Source organism: Canis lupus, chromosome 12 (genome assembly GCF_048164855.1).
Source record: "Canis lupus baileyi chromosome 12, mCanLup2.hap1, whole genome shotgun sequence".
In the NCBI taxonomy this organism is placed as follows: domain Eukaryota; kingdom Metazoa; phylum Chordata; class Mammalia; order Carnivora; family Canidae; genus Canis; species Canis lupus.
The window spans coordinates 16,135,121-16,152,273 of record NC_132849.1 but is presented as its reverse complement, the minus strand read 5'-3'; the positions used below and the strand labels follow the sequence as shown (position 1 = coordinate 16,152,273).

At 46.1% G+C, this 17,153-nt stretch overlaps 1 protein-coding gene across 9 annotated transcripts in view; it reads left to right on the top strand.

The window, feature by feature from the left end:
- Positions 1–17,153, top strand: part of SLC4A5 (solute carrier family 4 member 5) — a 110,099-nt gene that overhangs the window by 74,180 nt on the left and 18,766 nt on the right. For all 9 annotated transcript variants that reach the window (XR_012004265.1, XM_072769872.1, XM_072769867.1 and 6 more), the window contains 7 exons: positions 2,036–2,169; positions 2,574–2,845; positions 6,691–6,749; positions 9,076–9,276; positions 13,612–13,725; positions 14,952–15,113; positions 15,930–16,108. Coding sequence is in view for 8 of the 9 variants with exons in the window: in XM_072769872.1 (XP_072625973.1) it covers positions 2,036–2,169; positions 2,574–2,845; positions 6,691–6,749; positions 9,076–9,276; positions 13,612–13,725; positions 14,952–15,113; positions 15,930–16,108 (1,121 nt within the window). In the remaining variant the exon portion in view is untranslated. The remainder of the gene's footprint in view (positions 1–2,035; positions 2,170–2,573; positions 2,846–6,690; positions 6,750–9,075; positions 9,277–13,611; positions 13,726–14,951; positions 15,114–15,929; positions 16,109–17,153) is intronic.

The following is a 17,153-nucleotide window of genomic DNA, read 5'->3' as shown; positions in this document are numbered from 1 at the left end:
GCAGTGGCAGTATCATAGCCAATGGTGTTTATCAGAGGCACAACTATTGCTAACTGGGGACATCTGTGCAAACCTCCATAAAATCTTCTGCCACCAGGCAGTGGTAAGGAGTTTCATACCATAATCCCAAAACCAGGGCTTGAGTTTCACCCACCATGGGGCTCAGAACATCACTTTTAGTGATCTTTTACCCTTCCAAAAAAGTAGTGAGCCTACAGTATTAAAAGATCTAAAGTTAAATTGTGTTACTAAAGTCCAAATGTAAGGATGACATAAATAGATCAAACTTTTTTTAACATTTATAAAGTTGTGTTAATTGCACTCTATTTTTTGTCAATTTTTATTATTGAAGTATAGTTGACATACAATGCTATATTAGTGTCCAGGTATAACATAGTGATTCAATAATTCTATACATTATGCAGTGCTTTTAAGGGGAATGATCCTCTCTGTTGTTTGATACTTTTCCCACTGATGTGTGAATGAGCAATCAGAATTAATTAAGTTATTAATTAGAGACTTCTTTGCACATTTTTTAAATCAATCTTAAATTCTTTGCCTAGAATTAAGACATCTTTAGAAAGATGGTAATCTGTTACCATGACAACAATACAGGCCTCCCTTGGAAAAACATCAGTCAGCAGAGACACCAGCCCATATCCCAGTCAAGGGTCTTGTCCCATGGGGCCTTCAGGGTAGAACCATTGGAAAGCTTAGAAGCCAAGGTGAAGACTTATTACTCCAGATAAATTGAGATGAATGCTTATCTTCAGACCATACCACTCTCCTGAACTGCAGGTCCAATATCCAACTATCTCCTGGGCATGTTCATATGAGATCCCTCAACTCAGAGAGTCAACATTGCATCCATTGTCTTCCCACTAGACCTGCTGCTATCCCAACATAGCAAGTGACACCATGGTTTATCCAGCTATCCATGCATCATCCTTGACTTCTAAATCCCAGCTTCCCCACATTGTCTTCATGACATGACTCTACTTGCTTCTCAAGACTCATCTCCAAAGATCCTTTTCTCAGATTCCTGTCTTCCTTACCCATTATGTTTTCCATCAATCTTCATCATCTTTCCATTATTCAAAGGCATGCTCCCTTTCAGCTCCAGCTTTTGTGAACAAGAGTTGCTATTCCTGGAACCATCTTTTTTTGTCACTCTGCTTACCTTATTCTCCTGGTCAATTCCTTGCTCATTTTGGGGAGGTCTCAGCTTCTATATATATACCTCCTGGGAAGCCTTTCTGACCACTCTCTTACACCTATTATGTTCTCCTATGGCGCCTTGAACTTATCCCAGCTTATCACACTCCAAGGCAGTGATTCTCAACAAGGAATGATTTGGTTCCCCAGGAGACATAGAGACAGTTTTGGTTGTCATAACTGGGGAACAGAGTGCTACTGACATCTGATGGGTGGAGACCAGGCATGCTGCTAAACATCCTGTAATGCACAGGACATCCCTCTACAACAAAGAATTGTCTAGCCTAAAATGTCAATAATACAAAGGTTGAAAAACTGCTGTATGGAAATTGTCTGGTGGTTACTTGTTTGTATTTCCCATTAGACTGAAGATGCATTATCTCATTCACTGATGGGTCCCCAGTACCTAACAAAATGCCTGGTACACAGTAGGCACTTAATGGATTTTGAATGAATGAGTGGTCTGACCTCTAAAAGCACCTAACAGATTTTTGAATGAATAAATGACTGGATGGACAAATAGGCTGTCCTCTGGGAGTAGTGTGGGCATGAGATCAAGCACATCCACCGGCAGCCCTGTTTTCTAAGTTGTAGGGTGCCAAAAAGAAGTTACATGGGACCTTAGTCCAAATATAAATAGAGAGTGATACTGGTGATTGGGAGGAGGGTGTGGAATAGGAGATAGGAGGCAGAATTTGGGAAGGAGAGGGCCCAGAATAAAGGATGAGCACTGTGGCCTGGGCCCTTGGCTGGGTTCTAGCCTATGCCAAGATGCCCCTTCTCCTGCTTCCACTGAGCCTCATACTCCTCATGCCCCCAGGGAGTGATGGAGAGCTTCCTGGGCACTGCTATGGCCGGCTCCTTGTTCTGCCTCTTCTCGGGACAGCCTCTCATCATCCTCAGCAGCACAGGGCCCATCCTCATCTTTGAGAAGCTCCTCTTTGACTTCAGCAAGTAGGTGCCGTTGGTAGCCCCCGGTGCCTACTCTCACACCTGCACCTGCTCTCACCACTCTGAGCTTAATTGCCTCATCTACAACATGAGACCATTTTAAGGCCTCCCCAAGCTCTGTTACTCTGATATTCCCTGTTTTTCATTCACCCTGGGTGTTTGTTACCAAATGTGTGAGAATTGAGATGTCTTAGCACCTTCCTGCCATCCCCCATGAGATCTTTGCCAGAATTTGCAAAGATGAAACAATCCCACCCAGGAATTCTCCCTGTCCCTTGTCCTCTCACAGCTCCTAGAAGGGCATTTGTGCCACAGAAGGGATGGATGAGCCACTCAGGTTGGGTTGGGGAGCCAAGTACTGTGAAGAGCCCTGGGCTGGAGGCCCCTTCCTTCCCTCTATCTTCCAGAGGCAATGGCCTGGACTACATGGAGTTCCGCCTCTGGATTGGTCTCCACTCAGCCATCCAGTGCCTTATCCTGGTGGCCACAGATGCCAGCTTTATCATCAAGTATATCACCCGCTTCACCGAAGAGGGCTTCTCCACCCTCATCAGCTTCATTTTCATCTATGATGCCATCAAGAAGATGATTAGTGCCTTCAAGTACTATCCCATCAACATGGACTTTAAGCCTGACTCCATCACCACCTACAAATGCGAGTGTGTTGCCCCTGACACAGGTGACCGGTAATCCCAGATGTGCCCTGGGCCTTCACCCACACACTCTCCCCTCACCACAGCTCTCTACTCAAATGTAGGAGGTACCATCCTGAGAGGTATCAGGCCCCTTGAGTGGTAGCAAGCTACCTGAACACTTGGATGTCCGTCTGCCAATGGTGGTATAAACAGAATTCCTGAGGGAGCTGGGGGGCTCAGTCAGTTAAGCACTGGCTTGGTTTTGTCTCAGGTCATGATCTCAGGGTCATGAAATTGAGCCCCATGTTGGGCTCCCTCTCCTTCTGCTCCCCCCAGAACTCTTTGCTCTCTTTCTCTCTCTCTCAAAACAAAAGATAGATTTCTGGCATTGGGTGGGAGGTTGAATCAACCAACTGGTCAACCTGATAATACATAGTGCCTTTTCTGTGGAATTCCTTACTAACCAAAAAAATGTCATCTGTACAGTTAGGGCTTCCTATAGTCTCAACCACTGGCCTCCCTTCACAGTCCTAGTCATGCCCTCAGAGCCTTCAGTGGGCCTTGTCTGGGGTGACCAGGATGCCGTGGAGCAGGGACACCCATAAATACATAGATCTAGATCAAGAGAGAGAAAGAGATCTGTCCATATATCTCTAAGTACTACCAAGCTGGACTCAGAGAGAAGAGTGAGGCCCAGAGACAACCCAAGGTCACATTGAAGCTCAGTTTCCCTAGCTATGAAAGAGGAATATCAATGCTGGCCCTGATGGTCTCATAGAACTCTTGTGAGGCTTCCAAATCTATACCCAGATTGGATTGGAGTTTGACACAAGTAGATTTTGTGTTGTTTAGTACTCCACATGTTATTGATAAAAGATTGATCATAAGTCAATCAAAAATATTTACTGTACAGTCACTGTGCACCCTGCTTTAGACTAGGCCTCATGGAGAGGAAGATGTCCTGACCTCAGGGTGTATAGTTCTGGTTATACCCTCTCTCCCTCTGTCACTGCACTGGTTTTGTAAACAAGTCTAGACTTAATTTTTTTCTATCATTAATTTAGAGTTATTTCATTAAAATTCAGCATAGATTAAGCTATTGTTTGTCCTGAGCCAGAACATGCTGCTTGCCTAGGCAATGGAGGAGATCCTACCTGCAGGCCTTTTTCATTCTGCCCTGGAGTGAATCTCTCCTCTGTGGCCTAGGCCCCATCAGGATACTCCCATTTGCTGCTTGTGCCCACTGGATGGTGGCTTCATTGCATTGACTGAACACAAAGGTTCACACAAGCACGGCTTTTGGAAGTACATGGCCTTGATCTCTTTGAGAAACTGTCCAAATTCTGGGGTCATATGTGGCATTTTGGTCATTCTGAGAATCATCTGTCCACAGGAGAAACCAAACATAGACATACCCTAAGAACAGGAGATGTAGGAGCATAGAAGGCTGAATTTGAGGGCCATAATAAAATCTACTTGCCTTCAAAGAGTATCCCCTTTGCCCTTTCCCAGGTGCCTGATAACACCTCTTTTTTTTTTTTAACCTCCTCATTTTGGATCACTCTATTGCCATGGTTCTCAAAGTGTGGTCTCCAGAAGCAGCATTAGTACCTCTGGAAACTTGTTAGAAATACAAATTATTGGGCTTCACCCAACACCTGCTGATCAGAAACTCTGGAGGTAGGGCCAGCTGTATAGTAACAAGCCTTCCAGGTGATTCTGATTCATGCTTAAGTTTGAGAACCATTGCTGTATTCAGCTGTTAATTAGTAATTTGGAGCCCTCATTAGCCACTAACCCTTATAAGATTAGATTTTCAGTTTCTTCACCAAGAGTAAAGGAACTGGGATTAGGACAAGTTAGTTTTGACTAGAATATGAAAAGGAAAATTCTAGACATTAGGGGAACTAAGTGAGGAGGGTTTCTTTCCCAGTCCATGGTCCACTTGCTTGCAAAATGTTCCATATTCCTAGCTTTACTGCAAAGCCCAGTCTGGACAAGGCACCCTATTGGTCTTTGCCACTCTTCATCCTAAGAGCTTGTTGTGTGGGGGAGCTCTCTTTTTAAATTTAATCTTGTTTCCATTGTAACTGATTTGTATTCTGTTTATGGATGCTGCACAACTGATTTGGCTGCTTTCAATCCCAAGTGAGTACCACTTTGTAAACACTAGTATTTAAAAATATTTGATATTTGGAATCAAATATTTGAAATATTATATTTCATCCTCTTTACCTCAAAGTGACTTTCAGATTAACCCTACCCAATATAAAAGAATGGCTAAGTCTAAGAAGAAGACATCAAAGGTGTGTCTGGTCTGACAAGCTTGGGCAATGGAAAAGCACCTGAGTTCTTGAGGCTCAAGCATTAGCTGGGAGTCCTCTAGTGTTTGTGTGGGTAGCCCTGAGTTACCCACTTCTGGCCCACTTGCCCTGCTCTGTGGTTAACTGCACATCATGTTCTCTTGGTCAGTGGTGTGAGGTAAAGTAGCAGATGTCCTGATTTCTATTAGTAAAGCTTTCTTCAGAATAATCGTAACAAACCTCTGGTTGTAGAACTTTTAGGAATATTCTGCCCTGGGTCAAGACTGAATTCCTTAGTCATTCCAGCCCCCCACTGCCCCAGAAGTGGGCAACATAGAGGGGCCCTGTGATTACATCTACCCCGTGACAGCTTATTGGAGGTTGAAGAAGCTTCAAGAATAGCTTCAACTTCACTCTGGGTTCCTAACCAACCATGGACAGTCAGTAGGAGCCAAATGGCTTGCAGCGCATTTCAGATTCATTGCCAGCAAACTGGCTAGCTGGCCTCCTGCCTCCCTCCCCAAACCTGCTCCATTGGAACTACTTAATGAGCCTTCGCTTAGAGAAGAAAGGCAAGGAGGACCTGGCCCTTCTTTACCCATGCAGCACAGGAGCACACGTGAGAGAGAAGGCAAACAGCAGCCTCCAAAGCCTGCCTTTTTAATGAATGGCTACATCCCACAGGAAGGGAATTACAGTTCTCAGTTCTTCTCATGGCCTGTGATGGGAACCCTTATATGCTCTACCTACAGTTTGGAACCCTGAGGCTGGGGAGGGGAGTGGTAAACAGCTAAGGACAGTACCTCTGGGTTATGATTCACCTTCAGGCTTGGACTTGGGTTTAATTTTCCTCAGCATGCATTCAAGGGGTAGGTTAGAAAATTTAATATCAAAGCCAATGTGTTCTTACGGTTGGCCTAAAAAACACACACACACATCTGGACAGGGGCATGGAGAGCAGCACAGGAAGGGATTCTTGCTGTGTAGACCTTGGAGGTATCTAGGCTGGGCCTGGGATGGATCATGACTCCTTGCAAGTACGAGTTGTGCGACCGTGGGGAAATGAGCAGGTTACTTAACCTGTGTGGGCTTTGGTGGGCCTCATCTTTCAAAAGGGGATAGTAGGAATTTAGGAACTTGGCAAGATGATGCTTCTAAGGCTTGGCATTGTGCAAAGCAGAGACAGGATAAGTCCTCTGAAAGTGTCTGAGAGCGTAGACGTGGATCCAGTTGCTGGTAGGGACAAGGCACGTCATTCCCCAGCTCGTGTCAGCACTGGGTCTTGGTAGCAGATTCCTTACTTTGGCTTTTAAAGTGAGCCCTTCGTGGTCAGATAGGAGCTGTCATAGACCGGCCCAGTGGGGCAGTCAGAGCTGTAACCCAGGCTCCTCTACCACCCCTGTCCTCACTGTGCAGAGTGAGGAGAGCAGAGCGGAGCCAGGGCGTGATGAGGTGCCCTCACAAGGGAAGCCACTCCTGGGCTCTGAGGAATGGTGGGAGATGGAGAAGGTGGGGGCCTGATGGGGGCCCCAGGCTCTCCCCACCAGCAGCCACTGACCTGGCCCATGTCCTGTGCTCATCCACAGCGAATACAACCGTGTTCAATGCTTCAGCCCTGCTGGCACCAAACACCAACACTTCTCTGGTAAGTCCTCTCCTCTTACTCAGACACTCGAGGGCGTTTGTTTGTGGGAATAGTGGGAGAAGCTGGGAAACAGAGACCATCTTCTGGCAAGCCAGACTTGCAGAAGCCAGTCCCAGCTGCACCCCAGGGTGGCCCATGGAGCTGTGTCAATGCGTACTTTTATCCTAAGTATATACTGTCAAAACCCCCCTTTAAAACACATCTCTTCCTATGAAATTTGTGTGCCTAAATATCACACATGCACGTGCTCACACACATGAACGGGAGGTAGAGGTAAGGCATGGTAAATAGGGCTGCACAAAGAACAGTATAAACACAGTTTCCCAGCCATCTTTCTATTTGCTTCCTTGCCTTTCTACCCAGCGCCTCCAACTCCCACCCAACAACCCCAGGAAGGTTGTTAGTGCTATGACCCTCACTAAGTCTGATCTGTCCTGTGTGCTCACAAGTCCCCCGTCCAGCAGGTCTGGTCTGCCTCTGCCAGGAACTATGAGCGGTGGCCCTTAGGAGAGGCACCCAGCCTGAGTGGCACCAATGGTGGGAAAGTCCAAAACCAGGACAAGGGTGGCTCCTGGTGGGCTTTGGGGAAGATCTTTGGACTTTTGTGGGTCACTGAGGTTGCTGCTTTAGTCACCCCTGAAGAGGCAGCTGGCTGTTCAGCTGGCAATTTCACCTAAGATTTTCAAATATCTGATTTTGAGGAAAGAAGGGAATCCGTCGATGCCTGTGCCTGGATATTTACTATGTTCAACGTGCCATGTGTACTCTGAGGGCTAAAGGGATGTTAAAAAGAAAAGAAAGAAAAAAGAAAAGAAAAGACAAGACAAGACCAGATGTGGCCCTTGTCCTCAAACTTGCTGGTAGTATATGTGTAGAGATGAACATGAACGGTGGTGGGACAGCAAAAGCAGAGCATGCCATGTGTCAAATCTGGGCCACATGTGTCCTTCCAGCCATGGGAACAAGCTGGAGAAGAAAGCCTCAGAGAGAAAGTGGAATGTAATCTGGTCTTGAAGGTTGAGAAAGTTGGTTCCCTAGAGAGAAGCACATGCCAGACCCAGGGCCAGCACAGACAGAAGGGCAAACAAAGAAGACACAAAACCTGTTCTGAGGACAGTGAGGGGACCAGTCTGGCTGAGACAGCACACAGGGTGTCATGGCACAGGGAAAGCACAGGAGATGAGCTAGGAGAGAGATGTGGGGCTGGACCAGTGGGGCAGTAGAGGCATGTGACCCGGAAAGAGGGCATTTTTAATAGCTTCAGTGATTGGGGGAGGCCCTGACACTCAGCAGATGTCTTGCAAATCTGGATTTCTCTCTTCACGTGGTATTTCCTGATCCTGAGCTTTCCCACAGTATGCCAGTCTCACGTTTCCAAGAGGGTAAGAATGGATCCTGCAAGTCCCCTCAAGGCCACAACTCCAGAGCCCACTCAGAGCCACTTCCTCCCCTATTCCACTGGTCTAAGCAGACCCAAGGCCAGGCCAGATTCAAAAGGGTGGAGAAATAGACTTCATTTGTTGATGGGAGGATTATTGGTGTCACATGGCAAAGGAGTGTGGACACAGAGAGGCATGATTCACTGGAAAACACCATTATAGCAAAGTACCACACTTATAAGCCAAACATTCATTACAGGTGGTTACAAATACCTGCTGGCTTCATTTTGCAGGTTGCTGAATATTTACACAGTAATTGTTTGAAGTATATATTAACTTTATTATAAATTACTCTGCTTTTATTACACTTAAAAACATATGTGTATGAACATGTGTGTACACACATATATGTATGTATATATGCACTCATATACATACACTTAGAGAAATGTATGTGTCTATATATGTACTTATGTGTACACTGGATTTTAAGCATCTAAACATGAAAAGGGGAAGTGCTTGAAGTGACTGACTCAAGAGAGATCTGACAAGGGTGGGGCATATGCCCCAATATGTGAAAAGGTGTGCATAGGAGAAGGAAAAGAAAGAATAAATGTGATATGCTCTGGGAGAGAAATCCATAGTTGGCTGAACTAGTAGCTGAGCCTACTGTAGGAGAAGGCATCCCACCCTCTGAGCTTTTTCTCCTTGCTAACTCTGCAGTACATCCTAGAACTGAAGAAACACATGCCAGCTTGTAAGCTTCCTGGGGGTCCTGCTGTTTGCTATTCCTTGACACGGCCTGTATCCCGGGACATCATTCTGTTACTGGGCCTCATGGAGGAGGGGAGGGATGTGTGGGATGCCTGAGGGACTGCAGGGGCAAGGATACATCTGACTCCCCAGGAAGGCCCTGACTCTTTCTCTCCTGTGCTTGGTCTTCCAAGTACAACCCCCTTAACCTCACAGCACTGGACTGGTCTCTGCTGAGCAAGAAGGAGTGTCTGAACTATGGTGGGCAGCTGCTTGGGAATTCCTGCCAATTCATCCCAGACCTGGCACTCATGTCCTTCATCCTTTTCTTTGGGACGTACTCCATGACCTTGACCCTGAAGAAGTTCAAATTCAGCCGCTATTTCCCTACCAAGGTAAGCTTACTCTGCGGTTAGGAAGGGGCCTACAGTTAGGCAGTTCACAAGGAAGCCCCAGTGGGGTCTCCCTGTGAGGGAGGGCCCACTGACAGGATGGACACCCACCACATCAGCACTGGCTCACTGGGATTTTTCAGGTTACAGACTTGTCAGAGAGAAGTGAGTTCCCTTGTTGCCAAGTCCTGTTGGCAATACTCAACATTATAAGACTTTTATCTTTAGTCTTTCTGTGTAGTACTATCTCACTATGTTTTTAAATTTTTCACTTCCCCAATGACGAAGTTGAAAATCTTGTGCATTTATTGGCCACATAACCATTTAACTTTCTTCTTGGAAGTGCCTATTCAAATCTTTCACACATTTTCTATTGGGCAGTCTGTCTGTTTTCTTTCTGGTTTGCAAGATTTCTTTACATATTCTGGATAGAAAGCTTTTTGTGATCATCTGTGTTGCAAATATCTTCTCCTATGTGACTGGCCTTTTTACTTTCTTAGTGGTATCTATTGACTAATAGAAATTCTTAGTTTTATTATAATCAAATACATCAGAATTTTCCTCAAGGAAAATATTGGACAGAAGATATTCTCCTGTTATCTTCTAAAAACTTCATTGTTTTTCCTTTCATGTTATATCAGAATTACTTTTGACATATAGTATGAGATTGTGTTTCTTTTTATATGTATATAAATAGCACTTTTTAAAGAAGACTCTCCTTTCTCACTGCTCTGCAATATTTCTTTTGCCAGGTGTCAAATATTCACATATGATGGGGTCTGTTTCTAGGTTCTTTACTGTTTCACTGATTTATTTATCTGCCAGTATCACAGTCTTCATTTGTATGGCTCATAATAAGTCTGTATGTCTTACAGACCAAACTTTCCCTCTTTGTCCTTTTTTTCCAAGATTAATCTTAAATTTTACTAAAATAAAAACTTGTTAGAATTTTTCTTAAAGACCTTATTTATTTATTCATGAGAGACAGAGAGAGAGGCAAAGACATAGGCAGATGGAGAAGTAGGCTCCCCACAAGGACCCCAATGCAGGACTCAATCCTGGACCCCAGGATCACACCCTGAGCTGAAGGCAGACGCTCAACTGCTGAGCCACCCAGGTGTCTCAAAAACTTGTTAGAATATTGATAGGATTGTATTGAACCTAAATGTAAACTGGGGAGGATTGACACCTTTGAAATTTGGAGTCTACTGATCCATGAATATTGTATGCTTCACCATTTACTTGGCTCTGTCTTCTCTCCATATTTTTTTTTTTTTTTCGGTTTTGGCCTTAAGCTCTTGCATACTTTTTATTAGACTTATTCCTAAGTACTTGATTTTTTATGCTATTGAAATGCTAAATACTAATTTGAATTGCATTTTCTTTTCTGGTCAAAATAAAACATTAATTAATCAAAAGAGCACTTGCGTATATGTAAGCAATGGGAGGGAAGCTCAGAAGAATTGTAGCAACACTCTTCCACTATAAATCCCAGGGCATTCTCCTAAAGCCATCTTTTTTTAATGCTTCTTTGTTTTTAGTAATCTCTACACCCAGTATGGGGCTTGAACTCATGATCCCAAGATCAAGAGTCACATGCTCTACTGAGCCAGCCAGGCGTCCCTCTCCTAAAGCCATCTTAAATAAATATTACTGTTGCTGCTACTACTACTATGACTGATGATGATGATAAAATTGATATGAATAATTGAATTTTTTTTCAGTATTCCATAAAAACTAAAAAGCTCTTTAGGAAGTTGGCAATATGCAAACTGAGGGGAAAAATAGTGTGCTTGCAACACAAATGCATCCTCAAGGCAAATTCCCTCCCTACCTCCCTACTTTCCAACCAGATTATATCCAAGTCACCTCTTATGTAAAAGATCCAGAACAGCAATTGCATCTGAGAATATCTATTTCCTGGAGGATTAAATATAATTCACCAACTTTCTTTTATCTTTTATCACCAACTTTCCCCCCCTTAAGTTTCTTACAAATTCCTCTGTTGCCTACTGGAATTTAGTGTTGCAGAGAAGAACTGAGACTGTACCATTTCATACCCATAAGATTGGTAAAGATATGAAGATCTTGGGATATCAAGTGTTGGAGGTGAAAAGTGGGTAGAAGTGTAAATAGGCACAAGCATTTGAGAGAGCCGTTGGCCCTCTTAGATAGAGTTAAAGATGGATATGATTTTCCAATGAGCATTTCCACTCCCAGGTATACACCCCAGAGAAACTCTCACGTGTGCAAGAATGTTCACAGAAGCATTGATTCTTAGAGGAAAGCAATGAAAATAATCTGAGTTGATCAATCAACAGGAGAATGAAGAAGTAAATGGCAAACAATCATACAAATATTAAACTGCAATGCATATACACGCAGACTAAAACTACATCTATCCGCAAGGAAAAATAGCACCAACATAATGTTGAGCAAATAAAGCAAACTGCAGAAGACTACAAATAATATGAAAACATTTATGTAAAATTTTTAAATGTGCAAAACAATATCATATTTTGTTTAGAGCTATCTACATATTTAGTAAAAGTATTAAGACATTCATGGGAATAGGGACACCTGGGTGGCTCAGTAGTTGAGCATCTGCCTTTGGCTCAGGGCATGAACCTGGAGTCCCAGGATCGGGGTCCCTGCAGGAAGCCTACTTCTCCCTCTGCCTATGTCTCTGCCTGTCTCTCTGTGTATCTCTCATGAATAAATAAATGAAAATGTTAAAAGAGAGAGAGAGAGATTCATGGGAATAATAAAGTCTAAATTCAGAGCAGTGGATCTCTCTAGAGAGCAGTGACAGGGAAGCCACTGGATCACAGAGAGGTATTGACTGAATGGGTATATTTTCATTTCTTAAGGATTGAGGAGTTCACAACTATTTACTATATCCATCTTTATGCTAGGTTGGACCATGTGAAATGGAGTGCATTTGACTGTTTTGTTCTACAAAAAAGTGGCAAATTCATATGGTTTAACTTTTGATCTGGATGCTAGGAATATTGCAGAAAACCAATTGTAAATCTGCACACTGCTTGGTTTACATGATCATAGTAACATAAAGCAGTTATTGACTTCCAACTTTTAGAATCAACTTACAGATAAACCACAAAAGACATGTGTTTATGGAACACAATGTGAGTGTTCTCAGCTTTGACAATGTAAAGATCCACTTGGAAGAATCACAGTTGGAACAGGATGGGGAGGGAGGTGGTGGGAAGGGAAGCAGCTAGCTTCCCAGGATGGAGCACGAGAGCAACTGGTAAAGTCAGCAGAAAGAGAGGGTTAGTTATAAAACTTGAAAGTATAAAGGAAACCCATAGAAAGAGTTTGAAAATAACTCTCAATTATTGGGACTGAGGAAAGGGCAGAAGGGACAGTGCAGGTAAGCTAAATCTTTATCAGTAGATTTTGCTTTAAATTTGTAAATCAAAATATGAAAGTATAGCATATTAATGACATGGAGGAAACCACCAGAACAACTAAAATCAAGCAGACTTATTGGGTACATCTGGAGTGAAGAAAAGTGAGGTAGGGGACTTTGCTTTCTACACTATGTGGGTTTTTAACTATATATATATTATTTTAATAACAGTTTTCAAGGTGAGTATGGATACAGAGAATGCATTCAATGTACCATTACCTACCCCTACCCTTCCTAACTTCTTTTCCTGTTGTTCTCTGGAAACTGCTATCCCTGAAGAGAGATAGAAAAGGTGGCAATATAGACGTTGGTCAGAAGGTAGGGGGTAGTGGGAGGAGATCAGGAACCTGGCCTAGGATGGGCATTCTGAGACACAGGAGCAAGAGGCAAAGGATTCCTAGTGGACAGAAAGTCTGCAGGCAGATAGGGGTCCCCCGTGGAACTGGAAACCTCCCTCCCAGCCCAGGTGGCAGTGCAGCAATCTGCCACATATTATCAGGAGCTAAAATTTTCTTTGGAGTTCAGCTTTGCTCTCACCACCCCTTACAGTGACTCAGTTCAGTCTGTCATACCAGGAAATGCTTTCAGCAATGACTACATGCCATGTGTCTAATAACAATTCCCATGCTCACTAACATATGCCAAGCCCTCTGAATATGTCCTAGCTCACTCAGGTCTATGAAGTAGGTGCTACTGTTATGTTCATTTTACAAATGAAGAAACTGAGGCTCCAAGAGACGACCTGCTTCCCCCAGGTCACACAGCCAGCAAGGGCAGAGTCAGGATTTGAACATAGGTCTGCTGACACTCAAACCCAAGTACTTAGCCACGGTCCTCCTGCTGCCAGGGGACTGAGTCCTCCAGGAGGAGTGCAGGTGCTTCATTCATGCATCTCCTTTCTGCAGGTCCGGGCCCTGGTAGCTGACTTTTCCATTATCTTCTCCATCCTGCTGTTCTGTGGAATTGATGCCTGTTTCGGCCTGGCAACCCCTAAGTTGCACGTGCCCAGTGTCATCAAGGTTTGCCCCTGGTCCCTGCTCTGGACATTAGCTCTGCCCACCCACCAGCTGTAGTTCCTTTCCCCTCTCTGCTCATCAGACTTTCATAGACTCTCAGCTGTGGGGGTTCTCTGGGTATGCTCCACCTTTCCTCCACACAGGCTCCCAGGGGGTGGTCCCTTGAGACGGTAGGCTGGGGACATATTCACAGTGAAGTCCTGCTGTGGAGTCACAGAGTGGGGAAGGTACTGGAACCCACCCTTCAGCCCAGCAGAAGCCCCCTGATTTCCACTGACAGGTTGGTCTGCGATCCCCTGGCTCCAGCAATCTTCAAGTGGGGTCACCTGGGGTCTGTTGAAAATGATCCCTGAGAACACTGATGCTCCAAGTGTGGTCCCCAGACTAACATCATATCATCACCTGACAATTTGTTAGAAATACATATTCTTGGCCCCGCCCCAGACCTGTGGAATCAGAAAGTCTGGGGATAGGGCACAGAGTTCTGCATTTTAATAAGTGCCCCCAGAAAGCCAGCGCCAAGCTTGAGAACTGCTGCAGAAGTCCTAGTAAGTCCTGAGTTGGTGCCATTTGCTTGAAGCTCAGCTCAGGCCCTGCTCCCTTATTAGGAGCATCAGCCACCTACACTGGGCTTGGAGGTTCTAGAACTGACCTTCCCTGTCTTCAAGGGCTTGATCTCCTTGCTATGACTCCAGGGTTCTCTTTGATAGCTTACATGCAAAAAAGTACCTCTTTCTCTTAAATAAAAGAGAGATTTCAGCCAGCTTCTGCAGAGATAATCCCATATTCTTAAGGTACAAGTCTGAATTAACAGACTGATGTTTTACAGACCTTCCTGTAAGGCTCCCCAGAGAGGTAACTCAGAGGAGAGGCAGAAGCCTTAGGCACTGGGCCCATCAGATTCCTTACTCTTGCCTGTTGGGCCTCATTCCTGCTTCCTGCTACCTTGCAGTTAGGTCCTCGAGCTGTCTCCCAGCTCTCCGCCCCTCCTCGTTCCCAACCAATCCCAGGGATCTCAGTTCAGCAGACACCATGCCCTTCCCAAATCTGTGTCTGTGGTCTCTTTAAAGTTGCAGGTGCCTAAGGTCTTGGAAGGAAAAGATTAGGCTCAAAAGGCACCCTGGGGCAGGCAGGGGGAGTGGTGGGAGGTCAGGGAGACTGGGGCCCCCAGGCAGCAAATGCACTGGCACAGGGGAGAGGAAAGGGCCATTTCCATTTGTTCTGCTCAGCCCACTCGGCCTGACCGAGGCTGGTTCGTGGCTCCCTTCGGGAAGAACCCATGGTGGGTATACCTGGCGAGCATCCTGCCCGCCCTGCTGGTGACCATCCTGATCTTCATGGACCAGCAGATCACCGCTGTCATAGTCAACCGGAAGGAGAACAAGCTGAGGGTAAGGCGGCTACCAGGGGCAGGAGCACAACCTCTTTCTTCCCACAAAGTTGGAAGGAAAAAAGAAGGGAGATGGTGCTTTTGTCAAAATGTGGGGCCATTTATAAAGCAAGGCAGGAGGTCAGAAGCCTGGAGTTCTGGTGCATGTGTGGGGAAATGTGACCCCCAGATGTGGGTAAGGCCAACCAGGGCCAGGGTGATATGATGCAATGACCAGGACCAAACCCAGTAGGGGCCACTAGGTATGGGCTGCTTGCTTCTCCCAAAGTGACTTTCCAGCTTCTTGACTGGGAGCTTGAGAGTCTGAACAGATCTGGAATTTTGACCCAGAACTCTGAGGCAGAGGAGAATCTTTCACCCCCACCATCACCCGTGCCCCCAGTCCCTACAACTCCCCTCCCTGTCTCGGGTTTGAAGAGATTCGGGCTACCTTCCTCCATCCCAATCTAGACCACTCATAGCTTGGTCTAATGCCTGCCCCTGCCAAGACCCCTTGTTCAAGAATTGCAGAGACATTGTGACCACTGGTAGGAGCCCTTCTTCCCAAGGACCCAATCCCAGGGCCTCTCAAGCCTAAATACCTCTCCTCCCTTTCCTGAGTCCCTTCCCTGGTTCAACAAACCCTGGGGTTGGTGATGCCTGAGCACCTCAGGGTAGCGACACCCCAAGAGTACCTAATGAAGGCTGAAGGGAGCCTTGAGCCATGTTCCCCAAAATGGCTGCTCTGGGGAGATTTCTATCTCCCTCACCTCCTACCCTCAGGCGGCCTGGTGTAGACTCCCTAGACAGCTTCTCTGTCTCCCACTGCCTCATGCAGAAGGCTGCTGGCTACCATCTGGACCTGTTCTGGGTGGGCATCCTCATGGCCTTGTGCTCCTTCATGGGGCTCCCCTGGTATGTGGCGGCCACTGTCATCTCCATCGCCCACATCGACAGCCTCAAGATGGAGACAGAGACCAGCGCCCCTGGGGAGCAGCCCCAGTTCCTGGGGGTCAGGTAGGTGGGGAGCAGTGACTGGGGCCCACCTAAGCAAGGGTGTTTGGATTGGTAGAAGGGAAGCAGGTTTTTCTTACCATCAAGGTATTTGGGCAAAAGGGGCCCCTGCTCTGACAGCCCAGGACCTACAAGGATAGGAGTGATATTTCTAGGGAGGAGAAAAAGGAGACAAAGATTCAGTTCTAAGTGGTGCTTTTTTGGTAATGGATTGCAAGCAGTACACCACCCCATTGCACACTGACCTCTCACCTGCATGGGCCTGTCTTTTTGCCTCTTCTTCAAGCTCCCTCCCATGGGTGTAGATCCTACCCAATCTCCATTCTTTCAGAGTGTCTTCCCAGGACCACTCCCACTCCCTAGCCTGTGGCCCATGGCCTATCACTTCCATCTCCTCACTCCTCCTTCCCTTGTGCCCATGTCAGGTCCCTTACCTGTTACCAGTGGCCATGTGCATCTCCCACCTCTTAGGGCCTCTGGGGTGAGCTCACACCAGAACTGGCTGTCCAAAGAATTTCTCCTCACTGCCTTGGAATACCTAGGCTACCCAGCCTGCCCCGGTGAGCCTTGTCTGGTCAGGGCAGGGTCCCCTCCTGGACTCCTGAGCCACAGATGACTGGGCCTGAGCAGTCGACCCCGAACCCCCCAACCCCCACCTGAGTTGTGCCTGGGCGCGGGCACTCGGGGACACATGCCTGCTCTGCCAGCAGCCGGGCCCCCTTCCTCCAATTCCCTTTAGTCATGCCCCATGGGGATCTTCTTGCAGTCAGAGGGCAGGGATAATAATCAGTGCATGTTCCCATTTCATCCTCACAACTCCCAAGGCAGTTTCCATTATCTTTCTTCCTCTGAGTCTAAAGACATTTAGGGCCTTGTCTGATGCCACACGACAGTGGCAGAGCCACACCCAGGTCAGTTTGGCTCAAGTACCTCTACTATTAGTCACGGCACTGGATAGCCCCCCAGACGACCCTACAACTGCCTCAGTCAGGGCTCACTCTCGTCCCATGTGCTGGTCAGCTGGGCCTCAGGCAGCAGGTTTACTCTC